Source organism: Grammomys surdaster, unplaced genomic scaffold (genome assembly GCF_004785775.1).
Source record: "Grammomys surdaster isolate TR1022 unplaced genomic scaffold, NIH_TR_1.0 126133, whole genome shotgun sequence".
NCBI classification, from domain to species: Eukaryota; Metazoa; Chordata; class Mammalia; order Rodentia; family Muridae; genus Grammomys; species Grammomys surdaster.
The window spans coordinates 4,060,974-4,086,395 of record NW_021620941.1 but is presented as its reverse complement, the minus strand read 5'-3'; the positions used below and the strand labels follow the sequence as shown (position 1 = coordinate 4,086,395).

The following is a 25,422-nucleotide window of genomic DNA, read 5'->3' as shown; positions in this document are numbered from 1 at the left end:
GAGAGAAGCAGGACCATGGGAGGTGACAAGCCAGCCGCAGTCTAGAAAGGCTTCTTTCTGGAAGAGCGGGCTCACGCACAGTGTTAAAGGCAGGACCAAGCCAGAACACAGCACCTCCCCACCCCCCCCACCCCGGCTGTGAACATGGTAGAGTGCCATGCAGGACACTTACAGACTGGTGCATGCACCGGCTGAGTGAGGCTCCAGCCTTCCTTCCCCAGAGTGGCCTCATCAGGTGCACCGAGAGGCCTGCGGCACTCCTGAACATGCCTCCCAGATCCACAGGCACTGAAGACTTCCCCTCCAGGGATATAGGAGGGCAGACAGCCTAGGCCAGAAAATGGCTCCAAGCCAGGGCCTGAGTCCCACACACAGTTCTGACAATAACAACAAAAAAGAATCACTGTGCACTGGGCGCTGCCAGGCGCTTTATTGTCTGACTCATCTGTCACCTCAGTCACAGTCACCTCCAGGGGCAAACGACCTAGGTGAAGTTCACTGACAGATGCTAGCAACAACACAGCATAAACCCAGACTCCGGCTCCAATTCTGGGAGCTCTCTCTCTCTCTCTCTCTCTCTCTCTCTGTCACACACACACACACACACACACACACACACACACACACACACACACACAGAGGATTCCTGCTAGCATAACAAACCTAACCCAGATCCCCTCATTGGACTGCTACACATGGGACTGGAGAACCTGGTGAATGATACCAGAGAGCTATAGCTCATAGACTCAAACTGACAGAAACTACAGAAATCAAATCTAAAGAAAAGGAAAGGGCAGCTGGGCAGTGGTGGCGCACGCCTTTAATCCCAGCACTTGGGAGGCAGAGGCAGGTGGATTTCTGAGTTTGAGGCCAGCCTGGTCTACAGAGTGAGTTCCAGGATAGCCAGGGCTACACAGAGAAACCCTGTCTTGAATCCCCCCCCCCAAAAAAAAACCCCAAAGAGAACAATATCAACTAACTAGACCATCCAGAGCTCCCAGAGACTAAATCACCAACCAGAGTCACTTGGAAGGATCCATGGCCCCAGATACACATGTAGCAGAGGATGGCCTTATCTGACATCAATGGGAGGGGGAGGCCCTTGATCCTGTGGAGGCTGGATGCCCCAGCTTAGGGGGATGCTGGAGCGGTGAGGCAGGAGTGGGTGAGTGGGTGGAGGAGCGCCCTCATAGAGGCAAAGGGGAGGGGGGAGGGGGTGGGACAGGGAGTTTTTGGAGGAGTAACCGGGAAGGGGGATATTATTTGAAATGTAAACAAATAAAATGATTAATAATAATTAAAGAAAACCAAAGGGGACGACTGAAGGACAGACATACAGAGGATGCATCAGAACCAAGAATTCCCAAAGCAACTGCCATGTTCATGGGTGATTGATCCTACAGAGGCCAAAACAATTGTGGGAAAGAACACAGTCTTCAACACATGCTGCTGGATCAACTGGACATTAACACTAGCCTGAAATGACACCCAAGTCCACCCTCAGGCAAAAGGTGTTTACTCAGTCTGTTAATGAAATGCAATACCAGGAGACAGGCTGTGGGAGCAACTGGCCTGTGTTCTAAGCACTGGAGGAAAATGCAGAGTTTTAAAAGGCAAAAAACTGAGCCAGGTGTGGTGGTGCATGCCTATAATCCCAGCACTTGGGGAAGTAGAGGCAGGGGGATTGTTATAAGTTTGAGTCCATCTTGATCTACATAGCAAGTTTCAGGCAAGCCAGTACTATAACATAGCAAAATTCTGAACACACACACCATCACTTTACAGATTGTTTGGCGTGATTCTGATTGGTGAAGTAATGATTTAGTCAAAGATCTCCTGGTGGTTTTGTGAGGCTGTGGCACGGATGGGCCTCAGAATTTGTAGCCCTTGTGGTTTAATCCAGGTTGCAAATATTTAATGAAGAGCACTCATGGGCTCTCTTTCCTCAAAAGCTCCCATGTAGTGACATTTTTGAAAACTCTGAAATTTAAGTTTCTTGAAAAAACACAGAACTATTACAAGAATGTGTTTTTGTTTTAATCCCAGGAGTAGGGGTGTGGCACTGCTTCTTACTGTCTGCAGCAGCTGACTATGACTTGCCTTGTGCTCTACAGAGGTGCGGTGTGTGGTGGTGGTTTGTTAGTAATCATGCTCAAAGAAGAAACAAAAGCAAAAAATTAGATTCAGGGATCCCTATCTCTCTCCCCTCTATCCTTCTTTTTCGACTATCTAGTGATGGGGGGTGAGACAGGGTGGGGGGATAGAGAGTGGGAAAAAGAAGGACCCACAAAGCAGCAAAGACCAGCCACACTCCCAGGCTCTATGTGAGGGTGCTGAACCAAAGAATACTGTTTCTGGGATCTCTCTTTACACTTACACAGAAAAGAATGAGCTCGGAGTGGGACCGTATTGCACACCTGTAATCCCAACACCTGGGAGACTAAGGCAAGGAGATTGAAAGTCTGAGGCTAGCCTCAACTATGTACATCAGCTTGGACTGACTACATGGTGAGACACTGCCTCAAAGTTAAAAAGCCTGCCTCACACCATGTATCAAAAGATGACCTCATATGGGTCTTGTATGGCGTCATCCCTGACCTTTCTAGCTCCTACAGTCCTGTCTCTCCTCCATCGGTATTCACTGAGCTCCACCGCATGTCTGGCTGTGGGTCTCTGCATCTGCTTCCATCAGTTGCTGGATGAAGTGAGCTTCTCTGCTGGTAATTATGTCAGCCTCCTGTCTATGAGGATACCAGAATATCATTAGGAATCATTGCTTTTTTTTTTTTGGGGGGGGGGAGCTCACTGAGACTGAACTGACAGTCAGGGAGCCTCCATTGGTCTAACCTAGTCTCTCTACATATATTTTATAGTTATGTAGCTTGGTGCTTTTGTGGGAGTCCTAACAGGTGGAGTGGGAGAGGGGAGCTATTTCTGACAATTTTACCTGTTTTGGGGACCCTTGTCCTCTTACTGGGTTCCCTTGACCAGCAGGTCTTATTTTAACTTGATAGGCCATGTTTGGGTGCTATCTCTGGGAGGCCTTGCCCTTCTTCTAATGGGGAGGGCAAGTGGGGCAGAAGGGACTGGGAGGAGAGGAGCAAGGGGTAACTATGGTCAGGATGTAATATATCAGAGAATAAATTAATAAAAGAATGAACACAGTATCTCATATGAGTACATATATGAGCTAAAGTAGCAAAAATCTCAGCTGGGTATGGGTGGACACCAATAACCCTCAGGAGACTGAGGCAGGAAGATTGCAAATTTATTTATTTGTTATGTGTATGAATGAATGTGTATGAATGTTATTTGTCTGCAAATAAGCCTGTGTACTGCATGCATGAAATGCAAGGCCAAAAGAGGGTGTTGGATCCTTATACTCTGTAACTAGAGTTACAGATGATTGTGAGCTCCCAGTTGAGTGCTGGAAACTGAACCCCTATTCTCTACTCAAGTTTGGACAATGCTCTTAACCACTGAGTCATCCCTCCATCCCTGATTGCAAATTTGAAGACTGCTTGGGTTATATAATGAGATCCTGCCAAATACCAGTGGGTATAGTACAGGTCTGTAATCCCTGAATTCAGGAGGCAGGGACAAGAGACTGAGGCCAGATTAGCCTCCACACTAACCCTCAAGCCAGCTGTGGCTACACAAGAGCACTTTGTCTTTTTATTAGAGTTGTGGTGTGCCCCTGCCTGATGCTGATGTTTGCAGCCACCTGTCCCAGCTCCTGTCCTGCCAGAGTCCCCCAGGCACATTTGTCATCCTGTGTGAATGTTAGCTTCTCCCCAACATATATTTGTTCTATTCTGAGACCTGAAACCCTTCTCCAAACATGTATAGGGCTGTGATAAATAAGTTATAATACACTTCTCTCTCTCTCTCTCTCTCTCTCTCTTCCTTCTCTCCTTTTTTTTTTAAGATTTATTTATTTTTTATTTATAATGAGTACACTGTTGTTGTCTTCAGACACACCAGAAGAAGGCATCAGATCCCATTACAGATGGTTGTGAGCCTCCATGTAGTTGCTGGGAATTGAACTCAGGACCTCTGGAAGAGCAGTCAGTGCTATTAACTGCTGAGCCATCTCTCCAGCCCCTCTTCCTTCCTTCCTTCCTTCCTTCCTTCCTTCCTTCCTTCCTTCCTTCCTTCTGCCTTCCTTTCTTTCTTTTCCTTCATTCTGTCTTCTCTGTCTCTTTTTTGCCACACACACACACACACACACACACACACACACACACACACACACACCCTTTGGATTAGGGTCTTATTATTGCAGCCCAGGCTGGCCTCAAATTTGTGATCTCTGAATGCTGACATCACAGGCATGTACCAACACACCAGCTAAATATTTCATTTTTATGGCTTCCAGACATAGATTTGCCTACGACCTGGCAAGTCCACTTCTATAGTTACTATAAAGAAATCTGACATCCTAGCAAAAATCTGTCAGGAGCTTTTTTAAAAACAGTGTTATTTCTATGCAGTGCTGGGGACTGAACACAAGAGTCCATGTCACATAAGCATGAATGCTGCCACTGAGTGGCACCTCTGCCCTACAGCAGCATTATCCATTGTAATTAAAATGTAGAAAAGGGGACTGGAGAGATGGCTCAGTGGTTAGGAGCACTTGCTGCTCTTGCAGAGGGTGTCAGTTCAGTTCCCAGTGCCCATGTGGTGGCTCACAACCATCTGTAATTGCAGTACTGGGAGATACTCTGCCTTATTCTGGCCTACACACACACTGCATGCAGGCAAACACATAAAATAAAAATAAACTCATCTTTTTAAAGACATGTAGAAAATAATCCCCAAATATTCACCAATGGGTGACTAAAGCACAGTATAGCCATGCAGTGAAATAAACTCCTGTGTGCTGTGCTGTGGATGGCTGTGTGCCATGAGTACAAGACACCACTCACTTGGGACCACTGCGCGCTTGCTCTCATATGAAGAATCCAGCACCAACCAACACAGAGGTGACAACTCAGCAGGAGGTGTAGACAGGGGACAAGAAGTGATTATTTGGTTTGTTTGGGAGATTATTTTTTTGATAATTAAAAGGCTTTTATTGTTCATACAACTGATAGGTACACAACACCGAGTTTACTAAGTACCATTGAATTGTACAGTTAAAGATGGCTGGGAGGCTGGAGAGACGGCTCTGCAGGGAAGAACATGTGCTGCTCTCCCGGAGAAACCAAGTTTGACTCCGACCACCCATGTCAGGTGGTCCACAAATGTTGTAACTCTAGCTTCAGGAGCTCCAACAGCCCTGGCATTGCAGAACCTGCTTGTGTGTGCACATATGCACTCACTTGAGGTTTAAAAACAGTGATTAGGGCTAGGCATAGTGTCACAAGTCTATAACTTTGGTACTTAGGAGTTGGTGGCAGGAGAATCATGAGTTTTTATTGTTAAATATGTTCTTTGTTTCTTTCTTTCTTTCTTTCTTTCTTTCTTTCTTTCTTTCTCTCTCTCTTTCTTTCTTCATCCATTATCTCTGTGTACACACACACACACACACACACACACGTACAGAGAGAAAGAGAGAGAGTTCACGTGTGGCAGTCAGATGATACCTTTCAGGAGGCAGCTTTCTCCCTCCATCATGGAGGTTCTGGGGTAAAGCTCAGGTCACCTGAGTCTGTGGCAGATGCTGTAACCTGCTCAGCTATCTTGCCGGCCCCAGAATCATAGGTGTTTTGATGCAACCCAAGCTACACAGTGAGACTGTGTCTCAAAACAAACAAACAAGGGTTGGGCCTGCAGCTCAGCAGTGGAGCCCTTGACTGGTATGTCCCAGGCCTGGCCTCTGTCCAAGCTGGACCAAATGAATAAATATATCTTCTCTGGGCCTCTCAGCTCTGTGTAGTAAGTGTACATTGGGCAAGTTTCTCTCATTGCACATGGAAGTTTTCCAACAAGGACACTACAGTGCCCCTGTTCCTAAGGCCAGCTACTTAGTCCCATGCAAATGTCCCATGTCCAGGTCCCTTGCTTACCTGCACTTGTGTCTCTGCTGGCTAACTCTCTTTTCTCATACTCCATTTTGTGAAATGCTACATGGGTCCCCTGGTTTTATCACTTGGTGACAGCATGCTTTGCTGCCTGTCCCTGAACAAATACAGTGACTAATCAGCCCCTGACACGGGAAGCAGGGGCCTGACATGACTGGTTGCCACTCCTATGCAACCTGTCATTCTACAACCTGTCCTTCCTTGAAATCTGTGGGGGAGGAACTAACTACAAAGTTCATGTTATGCAACTATCAGTGATTAACTTTATGTGGTCACTGACATTTGAACTGTGTTCTTGAGAGCCAGGGTTATTTAACTAACTCTGGACAGCTGCAATTTATTCTTCTCAGAACAGTGCAGTGAGGTCTGCTTATTATAACCAATGGTTATGATTATGCTGAAGAGTATTTGAAGAGGTTCTGTTCAATTATAAATCCCAGCTTCTCTGGGATGATTTGTAAGCTGTATGTATGTTCATGTGTGCACAGGAGCAGTGTGTGGCTGTGTGGGGGGAGAGCAGATTAACCTACTGTGTCATCCCTCAGCAGCCCTCCATCTTGTCTCCTCCTTCCCAGGAAGTACTACAGGTGTGCCAGGTTTTCCTTACACTGGCACTGGAAATTGAACTCAGACCTTCAGGCTTATACAGCAAGCCTTTATCAACTGAGCCATCTTCTGATACAGTTGCTGGTAAAGCACTTGGCTGGCATGAGTGGATCTGGGCTCTATTTTTAGCAAGGCTTTTAACTCACAGAGACTTGAAGTAAATGAATGGTGGCCTGAGGTTGGATTAGGGGTAGGATCGTGGGTTATGAAGGAGAAGTGATGTCTACAGGCCTGAGGCACTATTGGTCACAATTGTATTGTGGTGACAGTGGCATAAGTCTGAACATTTATTCAAAATCATGAAGAATTTGATGGGATGCAAACACCACAGGATGTGGGGTGAAAGGGTGGAGTGGAGTGGGGTAGGGAGCCTGGATGGTGGCCCACAGCTTAGTAGTACATGCTGTCTTGTCAGAGGACCTAGGTTTGGTTTCTAGCACTCATGTCAGATGGCTCATAAACACTTGGTACTTCAGGGCATCTGATACCATGGCCTCCCTGGCACACACCTAAATACACACACACACACACACACACACACACACACACACACACACACGGGGAGAGGGGGAGGAAGAGGGAGAGGGAGAGAGAAGAAAGGGAGAGAGGGAGGGAGAGAGGAAGGAGGGTCAAAATTTAAAATTTTAAAATGAACTGGGTGGTGATGGTGCACACCTTTAATCCCAGCACTCAGGAGGCAGAGGCAGGCGGGTGGTGGTGGTGCACACCTTTAATCCCAGCACTTGGGAGGCAGAGGCAGGCGGATCTCTGAGTTTGAGGCCAGCCTGGTCTACAGAGTGAGTTTCAGGACAGCCAGGACTACAAAGTAAGACTGTCTAAAAAATAAAAAACAAAATTCCCAAATGAATAAAACATAAAATAAGAGGCTGGAGAGATCTCTCAGCAGTTAAGAGCACTGGCTATTTTTCCAGAGGACTCAAGTTCAATTCCCAGCATCTACATGGAGGCTCACAACCTTCTGTAACTCTAGCTCCTGGGAATAGGAGTCCTTATCTGGCATCTGTGGATAGAGTACACAGATATTGCTCAGGCTAATTCCATTGTAACTTGATATAAGATGTAGAGGAGAGGAGAAAATGTCTCAATTTGATCAGGCTATAGGAAGGCCCACAGGATGCTTTCTCTTTTTTTGGTTTTTCAAGACAGGGTTTCTCTGTGCAGCCCTGTCTGTCCCGGAATTCACTCTGTAGACCAGGCTGGCCTCGAACTCAGAAATCCACCTGCCTCTACCTCCCAAGTGCTGGGATTAAAGACATGAAACCACCCTCCCCATCCCCACCCTTGGAAGTGGGCTCTCAATCACTCTCTCTCTCTCTCTCTCTCTCTCTCTCTCTCTCTCTCTCTCTCTCTCTCTCTCTCTCTCTCTCTTTCTGGATGTTTTCTTAATTAGTGATTGATGCAGTAGGGCCCAGCCCATTGTGGGTAGTAGTCCTGGATTCTAGAAGAAAGCAGGCTGAGCAAGCCCTGGGGAACAAATCAATAAGCAGCACCTCTCCAGAGTCTCTGAATCAGTTCCTGGCTCCAGGTTACTGTTTGTTCCTGTTCTGACTTCCTTCAGTGATGAACAGGGATATGGAAGTGTAAGCCAAATAAACCCTTTCCTGCCCAACTTGATTTTTGGTCATGGTGCTTAATTGTAGCAACAGAAACCCTAAGACAAGCATATATGCAGGCAAAACACTCATAGATGAGCTAAAAATAAGTAAGTAGACAGACAGACAGACAGACAGACAGACAGACAGACAGATAAAATAGAGTCAAGCATGGTGGTATACACCTTTAATCCCAGCACTTGGGAGGCAAAGCATACAGATCTCTGTGAGCTCTATAACCTGGTCTACATAGCAAGTTCTAGGCTAGTCAGAGCTACACAGAAGTACCCTGTCTCAAACAAATAACCCACCAGAGAATCTCTGTCACGGGGCAGCACAGATGCTTGGGTACACTAAGGTGACATCTCCACCAGGGCAGGGATCCCGGAGGGGTACCTCCCTGAACCTAGATAGCTAATGGCCGCCAGCCTCACGTTATGAAAGCTTATGGATGGCCTTGGCCACCTGGCATGCTTCAACAACCTGGTGCTGATGCTAGCTGTGCCATGGCTACTGACCCCACTGTACATTCTTGTCCAGTAGGCTGTGTTTACTCTAGACAAAGTATAGAGCCACCGCAGGCTGGCCCCAGGAGATGGCTAAGTCCTGAGTCTGTAGCTTCCATGTTCCCTTTTTCTTTTCTTTTCCTTTCTTTCTTTTTTCTTTCTTTCTTTCCTTTCTTTTTTTTTAAAGGATTAACAGAGAATAGTCTCTTTACATGCCAAAATAACAAAACAAAACAACTCTACCTATTGCTAGGTGGTGGTGCTGCACACCTTTAATCTCAGCCCTTCAGAGGCAGAGGCAAATGGATCTCTGGTTTTGAGGCCAGCCTGATCTGCAAGCAAGTTGCAGGACAGCCAGGGCTACACAGAGAAACCTTGTCTGGAAAAGCCAAGATTAAATAAATAATAAAGAAAGTGGTGGGGCTCAAGACAGCTCAGTGGTTATTCTGTCACAGGATTCAGGTTTCACTCCCAGCAGCAACATGGTGGCTTACAACCACCTGTAACCCAGCCCTAGGGATCCAACACCCTCTTCTGGCTTACACAGGTACTCCACACACATGAACAGACATGCATTAGGCAAAATAACTGTACACCTTTCTTTTTTTTTTTTTTTTTTAAGCCACCAGGTACTGTGGTCCATGACTTTAATCTCAGTGGGCAGAGGCAGGGAGATCTCTGTGAGTCTGAGGTCAGTCTGATCTCCATGGAGACATGGTATCCAAGGCAAAGTCATTTGTTCCAGGCAAGGGCTCTGGTCCCTTGAAAAATGTTTACATTTTCCCTGCTCAGCTCAGACTGCCAGGAGATGGCTGCTCACTGACACAACACTAACCATGGTGCCCACTGAATTGGGGCAGGAGAAGCTTGGTTGAGACCTGTCCCCATTCCATGACAAGGAGAAAAAAACTGAAGCTTGGTCTTAGATGAAACGGTCCCAACTCCACTACTGCCCTGGGTATGGAGCATGGGTTCTTAAGGCACAGCCGTGACTCAGTTTACCCATCTATAGAGTGATAGAGAATCAGTACAACAGGTACAAGAGTGTGAACATGATTCTCAGCACCACACATATACCAAGCAAACCGATAGTCTAACCCGGGTCATGCCATGGTCCTTGTATGCAGGCAGTAACCTGCAGTTAACCAGGGACCAGTTACCACTGAAACCTACAAGCTTTCCACAAAAACCTATTTTGCAGAACTATCGAAGATAGTTAGTGGTTAAGAGCCATTCTGCTTTTAAAGAAGACCTAAATTTGATTGCCAGCACCCAAACCAGGTAGCTCACAACTGCCTGTAACTTGGGGCTGGAGAGATGGTTCAGCAGTTAAGAGCACCGACTGCTCTTCTCCTGAGTTCAATTCCCAGCAACCACATGGTGGCTCACAACCATCTGTAACTGGGGTCTGGTGCCCTCTTCTGGTGTGTCTGAAGAGAGCAATGGTGGTGTCCTCATATGCATAAAACAAATAAATAAATCTAAAAAAAAAAAAAAAAACAAAAGAAAAGAAAAACTGGATGTAACTCCAGCTTTCATGGAGACTTGATGCCTCTGGCCTCCACAGGCACCTGTAGTTATGTACACGTTTACACGTACACACACACACACACACACACACACACACACACACACACTATTAAAGGTAAAAAATCTCTTTAAAAAAATCTATTTAATGACACAAAACATCCCCATAAAAGTTTCTTGTTCAATAATGAATCCAGCCCCCCTCCCATCTTTTTAAGCAGTAACCTTTTTTTTTTTTTTTCCAAAGGGAAGGGGGTTTATTCAGGGCAGAGGGCAAAGGTAGGGAGAGAAACGAGAGAAGATGGTGGAGAAAGAGGAGAGAGAGAGGAGAAGTGGAGGCCGGCCATGACCACGTGGAGTGAGGGGGAAGGGAAGGGAAGGAAGGGCGAGGGGACAGAGAGAAGCTAGAGGCTAGAGAGTAAGAGAGTAAGAGAGCGAGCAGTAACCTTTGTAAGAGCTTCCATAATATAAATATCCCCCAAGAGAAATGCTAGTCTAACAGCTAAGCCACACAAGACAGAGGCCCAGGACCCCTGACCTTGGAATGGGCTGAGGACTAAGAAGTGGCTTCTGTAGCTCTGACTGAAGGTTCCCAGCCCACAGGTATTGGTGGCAAGCTCAGATGTGACAAATATCAGGCAATTTGTTCCTTGTTCCCTTCGTAAGATGCTGAACCAAACCTGAACTCTTATTCCTTGGAGATATATAACAGAGAGGGAGGGGGCCAGCAGGAACCTTGGAGAACAGTCCACTAATTTTCTAGGTAGGGGAGATGAGGGTTGGAGCAGGGAAAGGATTTACCCGAAAGCAGAGTCCCAGCAATGTACAGGAGCTGCCTGCAAGCTCCGGGAGTGTGGGGCCCACTATCTGCTGGAACCAGCCCTTTCCTGCTAAGCTGAAGTGATTTAGCCTCTTGGCCACAGAGACAGGGTCAAGCCCTTTCTTAATAGCTAGGTGTCCCTTTCCTTGGCAATTTGAGAACTCAGCCAGTAAAAAAGCAAAACAAAACAGGAAGACAAAGCCTCTTGTCCTGATGTGTGACACCTTTATTTGCATCAAGGGGACTGCTGCTTTGGGGACAGAGCCAGGTCTGTGCTGGTGGGCAAGGTAAAGAACGTGTCATTGGTCTTCTGTTGCTCATCTGGATTAGCAATCGGGAGTCAGGTCTTGAGGTTACTGAAGTAAAGTGGAGACTGAGGAGTTGAGGCTTAGCTATAAAGAACGGTATCATAGAAACTAGACTAGAGGTCTGCAACTGGTCAGCTCTAACAATTTGCACTTCGCCAGCCACTTAGGACCCTCAGGGAAGGCTGGGCTAGCATTCTACACTCTTCTCTGTCACAATCTTGGAGAATTTCCCCCCTGACTCCACCCAGCCTGGTTCCTTGTTCTATGCAAAGGTTTTGGATACAGGAACTGACTGCCAAATTGTCCATTGCTCTCACAGAAACACAGGGTGGAAACAGTAAATGTCCTGTTCGCTGTGAGAGCCTTAGCCCCTCCTAGTTCACTACACAGGAGATCCAAAAGTCAGTGCTAAGGCTCTCAGGGAGCAGCGGGAGAGACCGGGTGTCTTCAGAGCCTCCTGCGGATGGGAGGAGAGTGAGGATCTGTGAGAATCCTTTCCCAAATTCCATGCCTCATCCATCGGTAAACAGGACCGATGTGCATAAAAAGGTGAACCCGTGGGGCCACCATTGTGGTCACATTTGGTCATGGATGATGCTCCATCCAGGTTTATGGAGAAGGACAGTGAGCCTTGGACTGCATCCCAGGCTGTCACTATTCTCTTTCATTCACCCTTTCCTTCAGCTAGTCCTCCTGTCAGTCCCATTTTCCCTACAGGTCATGTGGCATGTCTGTACTACGCTTGGTAGAACATGGGTTTTGAATATCTGACCAAAGCAGGCTAAAACCCTCTATACTCAACTTTCCAGCTTCTCCCTATGCTGGTTGTGATACAGTAACTAAATCACCTAACTTCCCCTAGCCTGGCACCTCCTTTACTAAAGGGAAGCAAGAAGACCTCTAGGAGGAGACTCAAACTTAGGCATTGGCTCAGCAGATGATTTCATCCTTTTCTTTCGAAGAATCAACACAGTAGTAGAAGAATGCACACAGTAGTTCATTTCCTTGCCTTGTCAGGTACCCAGAACCTCTGTTTCCTTGTGCCAGTCAACCAGTTAACAATGTGTACACATTAACAAAAAGTTGGCATGCATGCGAACAGCAACAGCAGTAGGACTGAAGGCTATTCTTTCTGTCCTTAATTTTTTTTAACCTAAGTTATCTTGGAAGTTATTCCACACTAGTACTTGAATCCAAATGCCGTGCAGCCCGGGAACCGACAGAACCCAGAAGGACCCACAGAGACTATTGGGGATAGTTCTGTCGGCAATTCTCCGTTAGCGCAGTCTGCATCTTTTTGGCCAGGACTACCTTCGGAGAGTGGACGTGGGTGCAGAGAGAGCTAGCCTAACTAGTCCGGTGGCTGAAGCAGCAGAGCTGCCATGACCGCGGGCGCGTTTTTCTCAGGGGACAGACTCTTCTTTCAGAGAAGCTACACATCACATACAAACAGAAGCACATGCATCAAAGAGCTACAGCACTCTCGGAAACCAGCCAGGTTCAACACACGATCTAAGTGAAACCTCGCAAGACAACCAGGAACTGACCTGCTTCAGCGAACAATTGCCCCGTTCAATAGCCAGCGACCCCAAAAGTATTTCCAAGGTTGCAGAACTCTCTGTTCCTTTAAAGAGGCCGAGCCCTAGATAGGCTACTTCCGCCCAGATGCTACTTGGCTCAAGAGCACTGTCAGAAGCGGAGCAAAGCTCTGTGTTCCCTTTAAAGACACCCGGACAGCTTAGGGCCCCCCCTCCTTTTGCGCTCGGTGACATCACTTCCGGGGCGGAGACTTAAGAAGCGGTACCTTGACAGCTAAACAAAACGAGGCGCCAAAGACGCACGGCGCGACTGGCTGTGGGTAGCCAGACCCAGGACTAGGGCTGCCTGCGTGGCGTCCGAGAGCGGCAGGCCTCGGTGAGTGGGTCGAGTATGGAAAGAGACGCGCGCTGTCACCTCACTGAATCCAATCACGGGCGCCCGGCCTCCTCGCGCGTTTCTCACTGCAGTTTCCGCCGCGGTCCCCAGGTTGCACTTGCCGCGCTGGTCCCCGCAGATCCGCGCCCCTCCGCGCACGCGCCCCCTTCCCAGAGGTTCCACCCCGTCGTTCTCTGAACAGCTCGCCAGCGCGCTCCCTCAGTACTTGGTGCGGATCTCTTTCCTTGAACCCCTCCCTCTTTCTCTTCTGCAGGACTGTTCCCGGCCTCGGGAGCGGGAGAATTGGTCTTTGGAATCTCAGGCTGGAAAGACCAATTCTCCAATTGGTTTAGCCCCTGTCGCATGCATTCATTGGGCAGGAGTGACAGATATAGGAAGGTGAGGTTGGGAGAACTAGAGGTCAGCAATGATGCCCCCAGGCTGAAGGAACACAGCGTGGGAAGCCAGGGGACAATGAAATTGGAAGGTAAATTGCGAAGGAGAGAATGGAGGACCGGAAAGTTTCAAAAACCTTGGAAAGGTGGCAGAGATACCTTCAACACCTGCTGCCTGCGTTCTGCTCTCTGGAGCAGACAGACTGTAACTGGCGTTTCTTTTGTAACGGCCGTCAGGTTCTGCTACTTTGTAAAGGCCGGCCGGTTCTGCTGCTCCGGTCCGCAGGCCAGGGTCTAGCAAGAGAGAGAGTGGGGACAGAGGAAGGGGAAAAAAGGGGCGAGAGACGCAAAAGATAGATACAAGACAGAGTCCGGTGGAGTCTCTTCAAGTCTCTTCTTTATTCTCCTCTCTTCTTCTATATTCTCACTCCTTCAGTCTCCTGACACCTCTCACTTTTTCACTTCTACCTCCTACCTTCTACCTCTTATCTCTACCTCCTACTTTCTACCTCCTCCTACCTCTTCTCTTCTTTATTTTTTACTTCCTACTACCTCTTCCCTTCTTTACTTCTTACTTCCTACCATTTCTATAGAAGGGAAATCCTGGGTATTTATACCCTTTACCACGTGACTTGCCCTCGTGGACAATCTCAACTGAAGCCACTACGTCACGTGCCTTGTAGCCATGGATACCAGGAGCACCTTGCAGCTGGGGGCACTAAACAGTGTAACAAGATGTTTATCAGAGTGCGCTCAGCTATTGCAAAAAGTAAAAAGTATAAGCCTCTTCTATAACACTATTTTCTAAATCTAATCTATATAAGTACAGAACTGATCATAGCTTTGATCTTAACAAAACAAGTAAGAAAATCTCTATTCCTGTCCCAATCAATCTCAAACCTAAAACACAACTATAGTAACTATGGTAATGGATTCTCTCTTGGGTTTAAACAATGTTGAAACAAGTCTCTTGTCAGGGTATATGGCTCGAGATGGCTGTAAAGATGATAGCCACTTTCGGCTAAGAGTCGGCTCCCAACAGGTCCCCCTTTTTAAATTTGTTTTCAAAAGGGAAGGCTGGGAAAACTTACGGAAACCGTGCCTGCCTTAGGTTGGAACAAAAGACCCCAGCCTCCCTTTCCCGTCTCTGGATACTCAACAGCCATTGGTTGAGCTCCTGTCTTAGGATGGTGAGGCCTCCCAGTTAGGGGCAAGGGTCTTGAGGTGTTCTCTTACCCGTCATTGACTATCCGGCTTAGCGCGTAAGTTAAGGGTTAATCCTCGTCAGTCTTGATGACAGAGGTTTTAGTCCCCTACTTCCAGCCTGTAATAATGGACCTGTATGGGTTTCATTTGTGTAACGTCTATCTGTTGTAGTACAAAAGCCATCAGTTTGTTGAGCAGCATGAACCCGAGAGACAAGAGACTTAGCAATGCCTGAATGGTTAGCGCAAATGCAACACTCTTTTTAAGGGTAGTACATAACTTCTTCTGTTGGAGGAGTAAAAAATATAAGCCTCTTCTATTCTATAACACTATTTTCTAAATCTAATCTATATAAGTACAGAACTGATCATAGCTTTGATCTTAACAAAACAAGTAAGAAAATCTCTATTCCTGTCCCAATCAATCTCAAACCTAAAACACAACTATAGTAACTATGGTAATGGATTCTCTCTTGGGTTTAAACAATGTACCACTAAATCATAAATCAGGGAACCAAGAGTCTAATAGAGCCACCCTGGAGACGTGGGTGGTGATGTCTTCTTCCACATTGAGAAGAGCCACCCTGGAGGTGCGGGTGGTGATGTCTTCTTCCGCACTGAGAACTTCCCAAGTCAGGTATACTGGTTGATTCGCTCCAGTGAAGCATCTTCATGTTTCCTGTAAAGGAAAAATACGCTTCTCAGGGGGTTTCTCCTCCCTGGATTTGTTATTATTGTCTATTTGTTTGATCAGTCTCTCTGGCAGCCATCGTGCAGCATCTGCCGTTTGGGAATATATGCAGACAGATCCTCTTCCCCAGATAAGCACTGGATCTGGCCCATTCCAGGTTCCAGTTAATGGGTCTTTCCAGAGGACTGTTGCAAAATTCTTTTTAGTATTAGGATGCCAGAATCTATCTGCAGCAGATTTTCCTTCAGAATCCAAAGTTAAAAAATTTAAAATAAAGAGCGTGTGATGAAGGATATTCCTAGGGGATCCCTTGGTAGGATACCATTCCCCATTTTTAATTTTTTCAAATTGACATTTAATAGTTTGATGTGCCCTTTCTACCATACCTTGGCCCTGTGGATTATATGGAATACCTGTTTTATGTAGTATTCCCAATTTTTCACAAAATTTGTGAAAACTGGAGCTTGTATAACCTGGGCCATTGTCAGTCTTGATCTGTTTTGGCACACCCAATACAGCAATTGTAGCAAGCATATGGTTGATCACATGTTTGCTTGCTTCTCCAGTTTGTAATGTCGCGTAAATGAAACCACTGTATGTATCTATACATACATGTATATATTTTTGATTACCAAATTCATTATAATGGGTAATATCTATTTGTCAGAGACTGTTTGGTATTAGTCCCTTTGGATTCACACCCAAATGAGGAACTGGTAGACATGTAACACACGATTGACATTGTTTGACAATTTGTCTAGCTTGTTCCCTGGTAATTTTAAACATGACTTTTAAAGTTTTAGAATTTAGGTGATGTAATTCATGAGCCTTTATGGCCTGATCCAAGTTAGATGGCGGATCTGATAAAGTCACTGTGGCTACATGAGTGGCTAGATCTGTCTTGGTGTTTCCTTCAGTGAGAGGACCTGGTAGCCCAGTGTGGGCTCTCAGGTGTCTTATAAAGAATTTACACTTTCTTCTTAAAATTAATTGTTGGCACTGTAAAAACAAATCGGCTGCTTCTGAGGAATGCTTTATTTGTGCAGCAGTTTCTAGCAGAGGAATAGATTGAGCTATATATGAGCTATCTGTGTAAATATTAATGGTTTGATTTGGAAATGCTTGAAACACAGCAATAACAGCATGTAATTCAACCAATTGAGCTGACACAGATGATGTAGCAAAGGAAATTACTTGATCTTTAAAGGCATAAGCAGCTGTTCCTGATGAGGAACCATCAGTGAAAACTAGCAATGCTTCTTTTATAGGTGCATGTGCAGTACGAGATGGAAAATCAAATGCATGGCGATTACAAAATTGAACTAATTTGTCTGGCGGATAATGGTTATCTAGTTGACCAGTAAATGAAGCACATGCTATAGGCCAAACTTCAGAACTCTGTATAAGCCAATTAACCTGATGTCTTGTATATGGTTGTACTATGACATCAGGGTCTTTTCCAAAATATTTTCGACTGTTATCTCTGTCTAATATAATCATATCTGCTACAGCTGCATAGTATGGATAAAGAACTTTTTTAGGGGATGAGGGAAGATGAACCCATAATATAGGTGCAGTCTGCCAAAAAACTGCAGTAGGAGTTAATTTAGTGTTAAAAATAAGAAAATATAAAGGCTTAGAATAATTAATATGAGTTACAAATTGAGATGAAATAGCACTCTCAACCTTCTGTAAGGCTTTTTTACCCTCCTGTGTTAGAACCCTGCCAGACTTAGGGTCAGAATCTCCTTTGAGAATGTCAAACAAAGGTTTCAACTCTCCTGTCGTAAGTTTCAAATATGGTCGTAGCCAATTAATGTCTCCCAACAGTTTTTGAAAATCATTAAGTGTCTTAAGGGAATCAGTCCTCAAGGTGGCCTTACTGTTAATAATACGTGGACCATTAATCTGAAATCCTAAATAAGTATATGGATCTTGTAATTGTACCTTTTCTGGTGCTATTTGTAACCCTGCAGTCTGTAAAGCTGTTTTAAGATCATCAAAGCACTGGAGTACCTGTTTTTCATCTTTTACTGCTATTAAAATATCATCCATGAAATGAATTATGTAGATTTGCTTCCACATGGTTCTAACACCCTCTATGGCGGAAGCCACAAACTTTTGGCACAAGGTAGGACTGTTAGCCATACCCTGAGGCAAGACCTTCCATTGATATCTTTTCATAGGTTCTTTAAAGTTTATAGCGGGAACACTAAAAGCAAAGCGCTTTCTATCATTAGGATGCAAAGGGATAGTAAAGAAACAGTCTTTTAAATCTATAACTATTTTATAATAGCCTAAAGGTATGGCCACTGGTGTGGGCAGCCCAGGTTGTAAGGCTCCCATCAGAATCATGGTTGCATTACCGCCCTCAAGTCTTGCAACAATCTCCACTTTCCTGACCTTTTCTTAATAACAAATATTGGGGTATTCCAGGGAGAGTTACTCTCTTCTAAATGTCCTGCCTGTAATTGCTCCTGCACTAGCAATTGAGCAGCTTGTAACTTTTCGGTGGTTAGGGACCACTGATCCACCCAGACAGGCGAGTCCCCCTTCCAGGTAATGGGATCGGCACAACGCCCTAGGGGTGCAGCTGAATCAATAGTCCCCATCAAAAATACCCCAAGCCTCTTTTTCCAGAATTATCATGGATCTCAATAGGATGAATAATCTCATCTTTACTTTTCCCTAATCCTTTCCCTGTGGAAAATCCAGAGTTTATCATTTGAGCTGTGATTACTTCATTAGGGCTGCACATAATCAATCCCAACTGGGATAATAGATCTCTGCCCCAGAGATTAATGGGAAGGCCCGGGATGACATAGGGTTGTATATTGCCTGTATTTCCTTCTTTATCTTTCCATGTCAGCACCTTAGAACTTTGCTGTGGATTTTGGCTTTGGCCAATACCCCTTAAATTGGTTAAAGTTGGGATCAGAGGCCAGGTGGCGGGCCAATCACTTTGTTTGATGATTGTCACATCAGCTCTTGTATCAACCAAGCCTCGGAATGCCTTCCTGTCGAGCAATATTGTCATCATAGGTTTTTGTTTAATAATAGGCTGTACCCAGTATGCATCAGAGGAACCAAAGCCCTGATCCCCTCTCTTAGGACTCTTATACTTGTGATTAGTAGGAATCAATGGAAGTGACAATAGTTGAGCTATCCTCCTTCCTGTAGGAATAGTGACTATATTCTGTATTGCCTTGGCCATTACCTTAATCTCACCTTGATAATCATTGTCTATAACTCCAGGAAAAATTTGTAGTCCTTGTATAGTAGCACTGCTTCTCCCCACTATCAGGCCAAACACATTTGGATAGAGTGGTCCAAACACTCCAGTGGGTAAGGCCTGAGGTCCCATTTCTGGGGTTAATACTGTGTGGGTGGCAGAACTGAGGTCCAGCCCTGCACTTCCTGGTGTTGTTCGACTAAGTTCTGAAAGGGGTTGTTGTTTGTCGGTATGAAACTGACTGCCCCGTAAGCCTGTTTTGGCTTGTATTGGTTCGGGGCCTGGGGCTGGCCCCTGTTCCCGTTTCCCTGATTATAGGAAAGGGTGTTTCCTTGTGCATCTGTCTTGGACCTACATTCACTAGCCCAATGCCTTCCACGTTTGCAACGTGGGCATAGCCCAGGCTGTTTTCTGGGCTGTCTCTGGGTTAACTCATTTTCTGCTTTGCAATATTTTGAAAAGTGTCCAGGCTTGTCACATTTAAAACAGGCCTTTTTGTCTCTACTTGCCAAAAAGTCTCTTACTGATTGTCCTTGCATGGCAGCTGCCATAGCTAAGCCCTGTTGGTAGGAGGGCCCTATATCAGAACAGAGTCTGATATACCCAGTAAGATCTGTCTTTTTCCTATAGGGTCTAATGGCTGCTTGGCAGGCAGAATTGGCATTTTCATATGCAAGTTGTTTCACATAATCTGCACCTGCCTCTACATTACCAAAAATCCTCCCTGCTGTTGTCATTAACCGATGAACAAAATCAGAAAATCGTTCATCAGGCCCTTGTCTGACTGAGGTCAAAGATGTACCAGGGTCTCCCTTTACCGGGAGTTTGCGCCAAGCCTTTATGGCCGCATTTTGAATTTGAGCAAATAAGTCTGGGTCATATTGCATCTGGTTATCACTAGAAGCAAATTGCCCTTCTCCTACTAAGGCATCAAAGGACCAACCATTACCTGCCTGAATGTTTCTCCTAGCTGTCTCTTTACAATTCTCATGATACTCTGATTTCCAAATAAGATAGTCACCACCACTAAGAACTGCTCTCACTAGAGTATCCCAATCACCAGGAGTCAGCCACTCCTCTGCAACAGATTCTAAGATTGCAAGAGTAAAGGGAGCAGTGGCACCATATTGTGACACTGAATTTTTTAATTCTTTAATAATTTGAAAGTTAAACCCTGTGTGATGTCTCCAGGCAACTCCTTGAGCGTCTCTAGTCTCTGATACAGGGAAAACCTTAACCTCTCCCTCCTCTGGTTGATCTGTGGCTGAACTGAAACCAGAGGACAGGGGTTGCCTTTGGACTCCAGGTTGAGGAACTCGAGGACCTGAGGAATTTTCTTTGTCCTCTTGAGACCTCTTCCCTGTCTTTAATTTTTGTATCTGATTAATTAAGTCCTGATACTCTTCCTCTAACTCTATTTGTTCTTTAAGGAGAGAAATTTGTTGTTTAAGAAAAGAAATTTTGTCCTGCATCTCCTTTCTGTGATCTTCAACCACCATCTCCATAGCAGGAGTGTCTGGAGGTGGAGGAGCACAGGGAGGGGGCCTTCGGGAAGAAGACCATTCAGGATCAAAATATTTGGCTGCCTCTTCCTCTAGGTCAGCACAATCTGGCTCTGACAAATTACTTCAACCTTTGGTCCTATTTTGGATTCTATGTGTTTCTTTTTCTTTTGGACATGAAAAGCAACATTTAAACAGGGAAACAAAAGCAGACAATTGATACACGTAAACAGCAAGCAACAGAACAAAAACAGAGAGTTGAGTTCAGGCTGACTTATTTCTTGCCCCATTATTACTATGACTTACTGGTCTCCACACGGCAGTTTCCTGTGGCAATCACCTCTGTTTCACCTCTGAATTTTCAGTCAATCCTCCTTCCAGTAACTTCCCTCACTGGGTCTCTGGTTCTTGCTGCCGCATATCTGGGCGCCACTTTGTAACTGCCGTTTCTTTTGTAACGGCCTTCAGGTTCTGTTACTTTGTAAAGGCCGGCGGTTCTGCTGCTCTGGTCCGCAGGCCAGGGTCTAGCAAGAGAGAGAGTGGGGACGGAGGAAGGGGAAAAAAGGGGTGAGAGACGCAAAAGATAGATACAAGACAGAGTCCGGTGGAGTCTCTTCAAGTCTCTTCTTTATTCTCCTCTCTTCTTCTATATTCTCACTCCTTCAGTCTCCTGACACCTCTCACTTTCTCACTTCTACCTCCTACCTTCTACCTCTTACCTCTACCTCCTACTTTCTACCTCCTCCTACCTCTTCCCTTCTTTACTTCCTACTTCCTACTACTTCTATAGAAGGGAAATCCTGGGTATTTATACCCTTTACCACGTGACTTGCCCTCGTGGACAATCTCAACTGAAGCCACTATGTCACGTGCCTTGTAGCCATGGATACCAGGAGCACCTTGCAGCTGGGGGCACTAAACAGTGTAACAAGATGTTTATCAGAGTGCGCTCAGCTATTGCAGGCTGTTGAAACAAGTCTCTTGTCAGGGTATATGGCTCGAGATGGCTGTAAAGATGATAGCCACTTTCGGCTAAGAGTCGGCTCCCAACAACAGACTAGCAGACCGCATTGGTGGAAGGGGAGGAGGTCTGCTTCTTGTGCTGGGGAAGGAGGATAAGAGTGTATTCCGAGGCTCTGGACAGTGGAAGTGATCCGGACACACACTCGGTGAAGGTTAAGTTCTCCTGTGGCAGTCCAGGAGAAGCAAGGACTGGAGGGTAGTGTCCTAAGGAGATACTGAGGTGGCTTGACTTCCTGTCTTCCTGGTCCTATAGCTTGTTTGGGTTTTGGGTGGTGACTCTGGATCCTCTTGTCTCCCAGGGTCTGTAGAGCACGAGGCAGGAGACCAAGAAACGTTTGTGACCCGCCACCTCCCCCATGGTTTTTATCTGCTGAGGACACCTGTTACGGAGCCCTTTCCTTACATTTCAGTGGCCTTTGTAGAAAATGGGGCCTTCTGGGGATTGGTGGGTCAGGAGTCTGGGCATGTGGCTGGGTTTTTTACTTGCTGCTTGAAGGAGCTTCAAGGGAGTAAACAAAAGTGATTGCGGGTTTTGTGCGGGGACCGTGAGGCACAGCCTATTTGGCAAAGACCACAGAGGGACCTAGATGGGATACATGTGGGTTCCCAGAGCCTAACTCACCACCTCTCCATCCCTGGGCTCACTCACTTGCCGTCATAATGCCCTGCCTTGGTTGTATGCTAGGAAATGTGTCCCTGGCCTCCTCAGCACCGCAGTCTGAGAGGAGACAGACATCAGGAACAGAAGCTGCAGACTGACCATTGTTAGGACAGAAAGAGCTCCATGGTAGTCCTGAGGAGAAGGTACCCATGGATGCATGGACAGGGTTGCCTGAGGTACACTTCCGGAAGTGGGGTACCAGAGGAGCAAGCGAAACTGCAGCCTCACTTTTGGCTCTTCTACCATGATTGCACAGCTTCAGCAGGTGTCTGGATCCTGGCTGAGGAGACAGTGCAAAAGTGTCCTGGACAGACTCTGTACCTTTCTGGCTCTAAGTGCTTTACTGCTGGACACCCATGTTGGCATCTGTGTGCTTGTACTGACCTTCAGGCACAAACTGAAACCCCCAGGTATGACATATTCTAAGATCCCTCTTAGATCCATCCTGGTCCCAGCAGTTGTCATCCCATTCATGGTGACCTCCTGGCAGTACTTTGGGTTTCTCCATGGCTGGACCACACTCCCCTCAGGCTGCTTTTGTTGTCCCTCCCAAGTCTACAGTGGGATCTACACTTCTGTCTGGGTGAAGTGACAAGTAGACTGCCTCCTGTGCAGTGTCTCACTAAGCATTTGTTCACTCTGGAGAGTGTGTCCTTGATTTTAAGTGGAAGTCCTTGTATCCTCCCTGATACTCCTCTCTTGTCCCTTCTCTCCTCCATAGCTAGCATTCTCAGGATGGCACCTCTGTCTCCTACCAGGAAACACCCTATGCTTCCTGCTTGGATCCCTCTCAACACTGTTCCTGCCACAAGAACACTCACTCATGGCTACTTACTCCTCCAGAAACCTCCTCTGACCACTTTGGTCTTTTGGTCCCTGGATCCCCAGCAGGGTCTGGCTTCAAGACTGCAGAATTTGCCATGGGGGACTCCTCATGACAGCCAAGGTGTGTGGGGCAGGCATCATGCCCAGTAGTTTCTGTTACCCTATACAGGCTCAGACAGCACTTTTGTTAGCACTAGTTGGATGCTGGTACCTCAGAGTCCCACATGGACCTGCTGAGAGCAGCTCTAGCTGTCTTCCAGTGTCACAATATCCATGGGGTTGAGGGAGATGTCAGGACCTAGGAGAGATGGCGGGCGGGGGGGGAGAGGGGGGCAGTCTCAGCAAGAACACCAACATGCTGCTAGAGAGCAGTCATCTAGGGGTAAGGGTCACTCAGCCTCACTGTCTTTTCTGTCCCATGCTGTGACAGATGATGTTCTACAATGCACCAGGCATCGGAGTAGCATCTGTTGGCTGTGCTTTCAGTCTAGGGCTTTGAAACCTAGAAACAGTTTTATTTCCCTCCCCTCAACCCTAATCAGTGCGCCATGTTACTGAAATTGCTGCTGTTGACACACAGGTAAGCAGCCTCTGCTCATGCTGGTCAGAAAGTTCTGGTAAGATAGTTTTGTTACTGTTTGTTCTTTTCCGTTTGGTGAGACAGGCAGGGTCTCCCCATGAAGCTCAGGGTGGCCTGGATCTAGCTTCCCACTCAACGTCTATGTGCCAGGATTCCAGGCACGTGCCACCTCACTGACTTACAGTGTCTTCTTGTGCTGCAGGGCTTCTCGGAGCTTCGGATGCATGGGCCTCCATGTCGTGAGTGCAAGAAGCTGGCAAGGCAGGAAGCCTCATGAGCACTTGATGGCTTGCATGTGTGGAGGCCAGGGACTTTTGCTGCACTTGGAAAGGGGACCCAAGTCAGGAAGTTCACAATTTCAGTCTTGGTGTCTAGTCAGACCTAGGAAGAGTTACAGTTGACACATGCTCAGTTACCAGCTCTGGACTTCTCTGAAATTCACATTAAACATCTTTTTTTTTTTTTTTTCCAAAAAGGATCTTTAGGTTGTCATAGTTATTTGTTTGTTTGTTTGTTTATTGAGCTGACCCCACTCACAGAGGTCCTCTTGCTTCAGCCTCCCTGTGCTGGGATTAGAACTTGTGCCAGCAAGCCCAGCTTTTCCTCATCTTTCTAGAGCTTAAGCTTGGCGCCTACCTCCCTTTAGGATGTTTTGAGAATGCAATCCTGTAGGAAAGGCACTTACAGTGCTCACCCCAGGCTCCAAACCCAAAGCTGACCTGTCCAGAGACTGCCATGTGACCTTTACTACAAACCCATGACATTGATCTCATGGCAGTGGCCTTTGTCCCTGTTGACAAATGTGCACAACACTCAAAGTGTGCAACATGTGCCAAAGCCAGCTCCAGCAGGTCACTGAGGAGTGGTGTGAGGCTGGTGATTAGTCACTCAGCAGACTTTTCTCTGATGGAGCAAAACCTAATTCTCTGGGGCCAGCGAAAAGGGGAAGAACACACGCACACGCGCGCGCACACACTTGGTGGATGAAGCAAGGCTCCAATGAGCTCCAACAACTTTATTTTTCCTCCTACAGCTTATATATCCCAGTAAAATCCTTCAAGCAAAATAAAAATTACAATGTGGTTACATTCTATCTTTTGTCAATTGAATGATTAAAATAAGTATTTGTAAAAAAAAAAAAAAGCACCATGTTCCCAACACCCTTACATGAATAATGTTTTACATATTACATGTGAAAAACAAATTATTTCCAAGAATCCACATACATTCGTGCCTAAGCAACGTTATAGATTAACAAAGTGTAAATGGTGTAAGCAAGAAAGATATTCTTCTCAGCCAGTTTCTCTTACTGGCAGGCTGCAATTTCTGATTACAAAGAAAGGATCAATCATTTTATTGTTTTGTTTGTCTTTGTTTTTTGTTTTTTTTGTTTCTTTTTTTTCAGACAGGGTTTCTCTGTATAGCCCTGGCTGTCCTGGAACTCACTCTGTAGACCAGGCTGGCCTCGAACTCAGAAATCCACCTGCCTCTGCCTCCCAAGTGCTGGGATAAAAGGCGTGTGCCACACTGCCTGGCTTCATTTTATTATTTATCTTATAAAAAATCTTAAAAGAATCATAAATCTAAACATATATATGTATATATATATGTAAAGTACAATAGTCATTTCTACTTTATATACTCAGGGTACACACTTACTCATTAATAATTTTTTATTAAATTCTATCAGGAAACTGAGGGCAAAAATGGGTTCAAGACACTAATCATCACCTTGACCGGCAGCCCAGCCTTAGCAAGAAAGGCACGTCAGCGAGTACTAGTCAGTCGGGCTGCCATTGTTCTTGTTCCCCGACCTCAAAAAAGTCCTTGCTTTATTATCAAAATTGTGGCTTTCTGTCCCCAAGATTTTCTAGTCAAAGCCATTAGCAAAAACATTTAACCTAACTTTACTAACAATGTACATCTCTGAGTTCTTTCTGAGGGGTGGTCATTACTAACAGTGTACATCTCTGAGTTCTTTCTGAGGG

At 45.9% G+C, this 25,422-nt stretch overlaps 1 protein-coding gene and 1 long non-coding RNA gene across 8 annotated transcripts in view; one reads left to right on the top strand and one right to left on the bottom strand.

The window, feature by feature from the left end:
* The window catches only part of Kyat1 (kynurenine aminotransferase 1), a 28,550-nt gene extending 15,395 nt beyond the window's left edge, over positions 1-13,155 (bottom strand). Inside the window, exons 1-2 of one of the 4 annotated variants that reach the window (XM_028756900.1) lie at positions 12,954-13,155; positions 173-377 (exon numbers count right to left, since the gene is read on the bottom strand). In XM_028756900.1, coding sequence (XP_028612733.1) covers positions 173-268 — 96 coding nt within the window. In that variant the 5' untranslated portion in view covers positions 269-377; positions 12,954-13,155. The remainder of the gene's footprint in view (positions 1-172; positions 378-12,953) is intronic. The other 3 variants (XM_028756901.1, XM_028756902.1, XM_028756903.1) reach the window with 3 other exon arrangements.
* Positions 13,156-13,206: 51 nt separating this feature from the next.
* LOC114612209 lies at positions 13,207-24,527 on the top strand. Of its 4 annotated transcripts, XR_003709946.1 has the most exons (5): positions 13,214-13,320; positions 22,286-22,439; positions 22,751-22,975; positions 23,285-23,434; positions 23,637-24,527. It is a non-coding gene; the product is annotated as an uncharacterized LOC114612209 (long non-coding RNA). The 4 variants fall into 4 exon arrangements; XR_003709949.1 differs by lacking the exon at positions 23,637-24,527 and having other exon boundaries at positions 22,788-22,975; positions 23,285-23,605; XR_003709947.1 differs by lacking the exons at positions 13,214-13,320; positions 23,637-24,527 and adding an exon at positions 13,487-13,549 and having other exon boundaries at positions 23,285-23,604.
* The last annotated feature ends 895 nt before the right edge of the window (positions 24,528-25,422 follow it).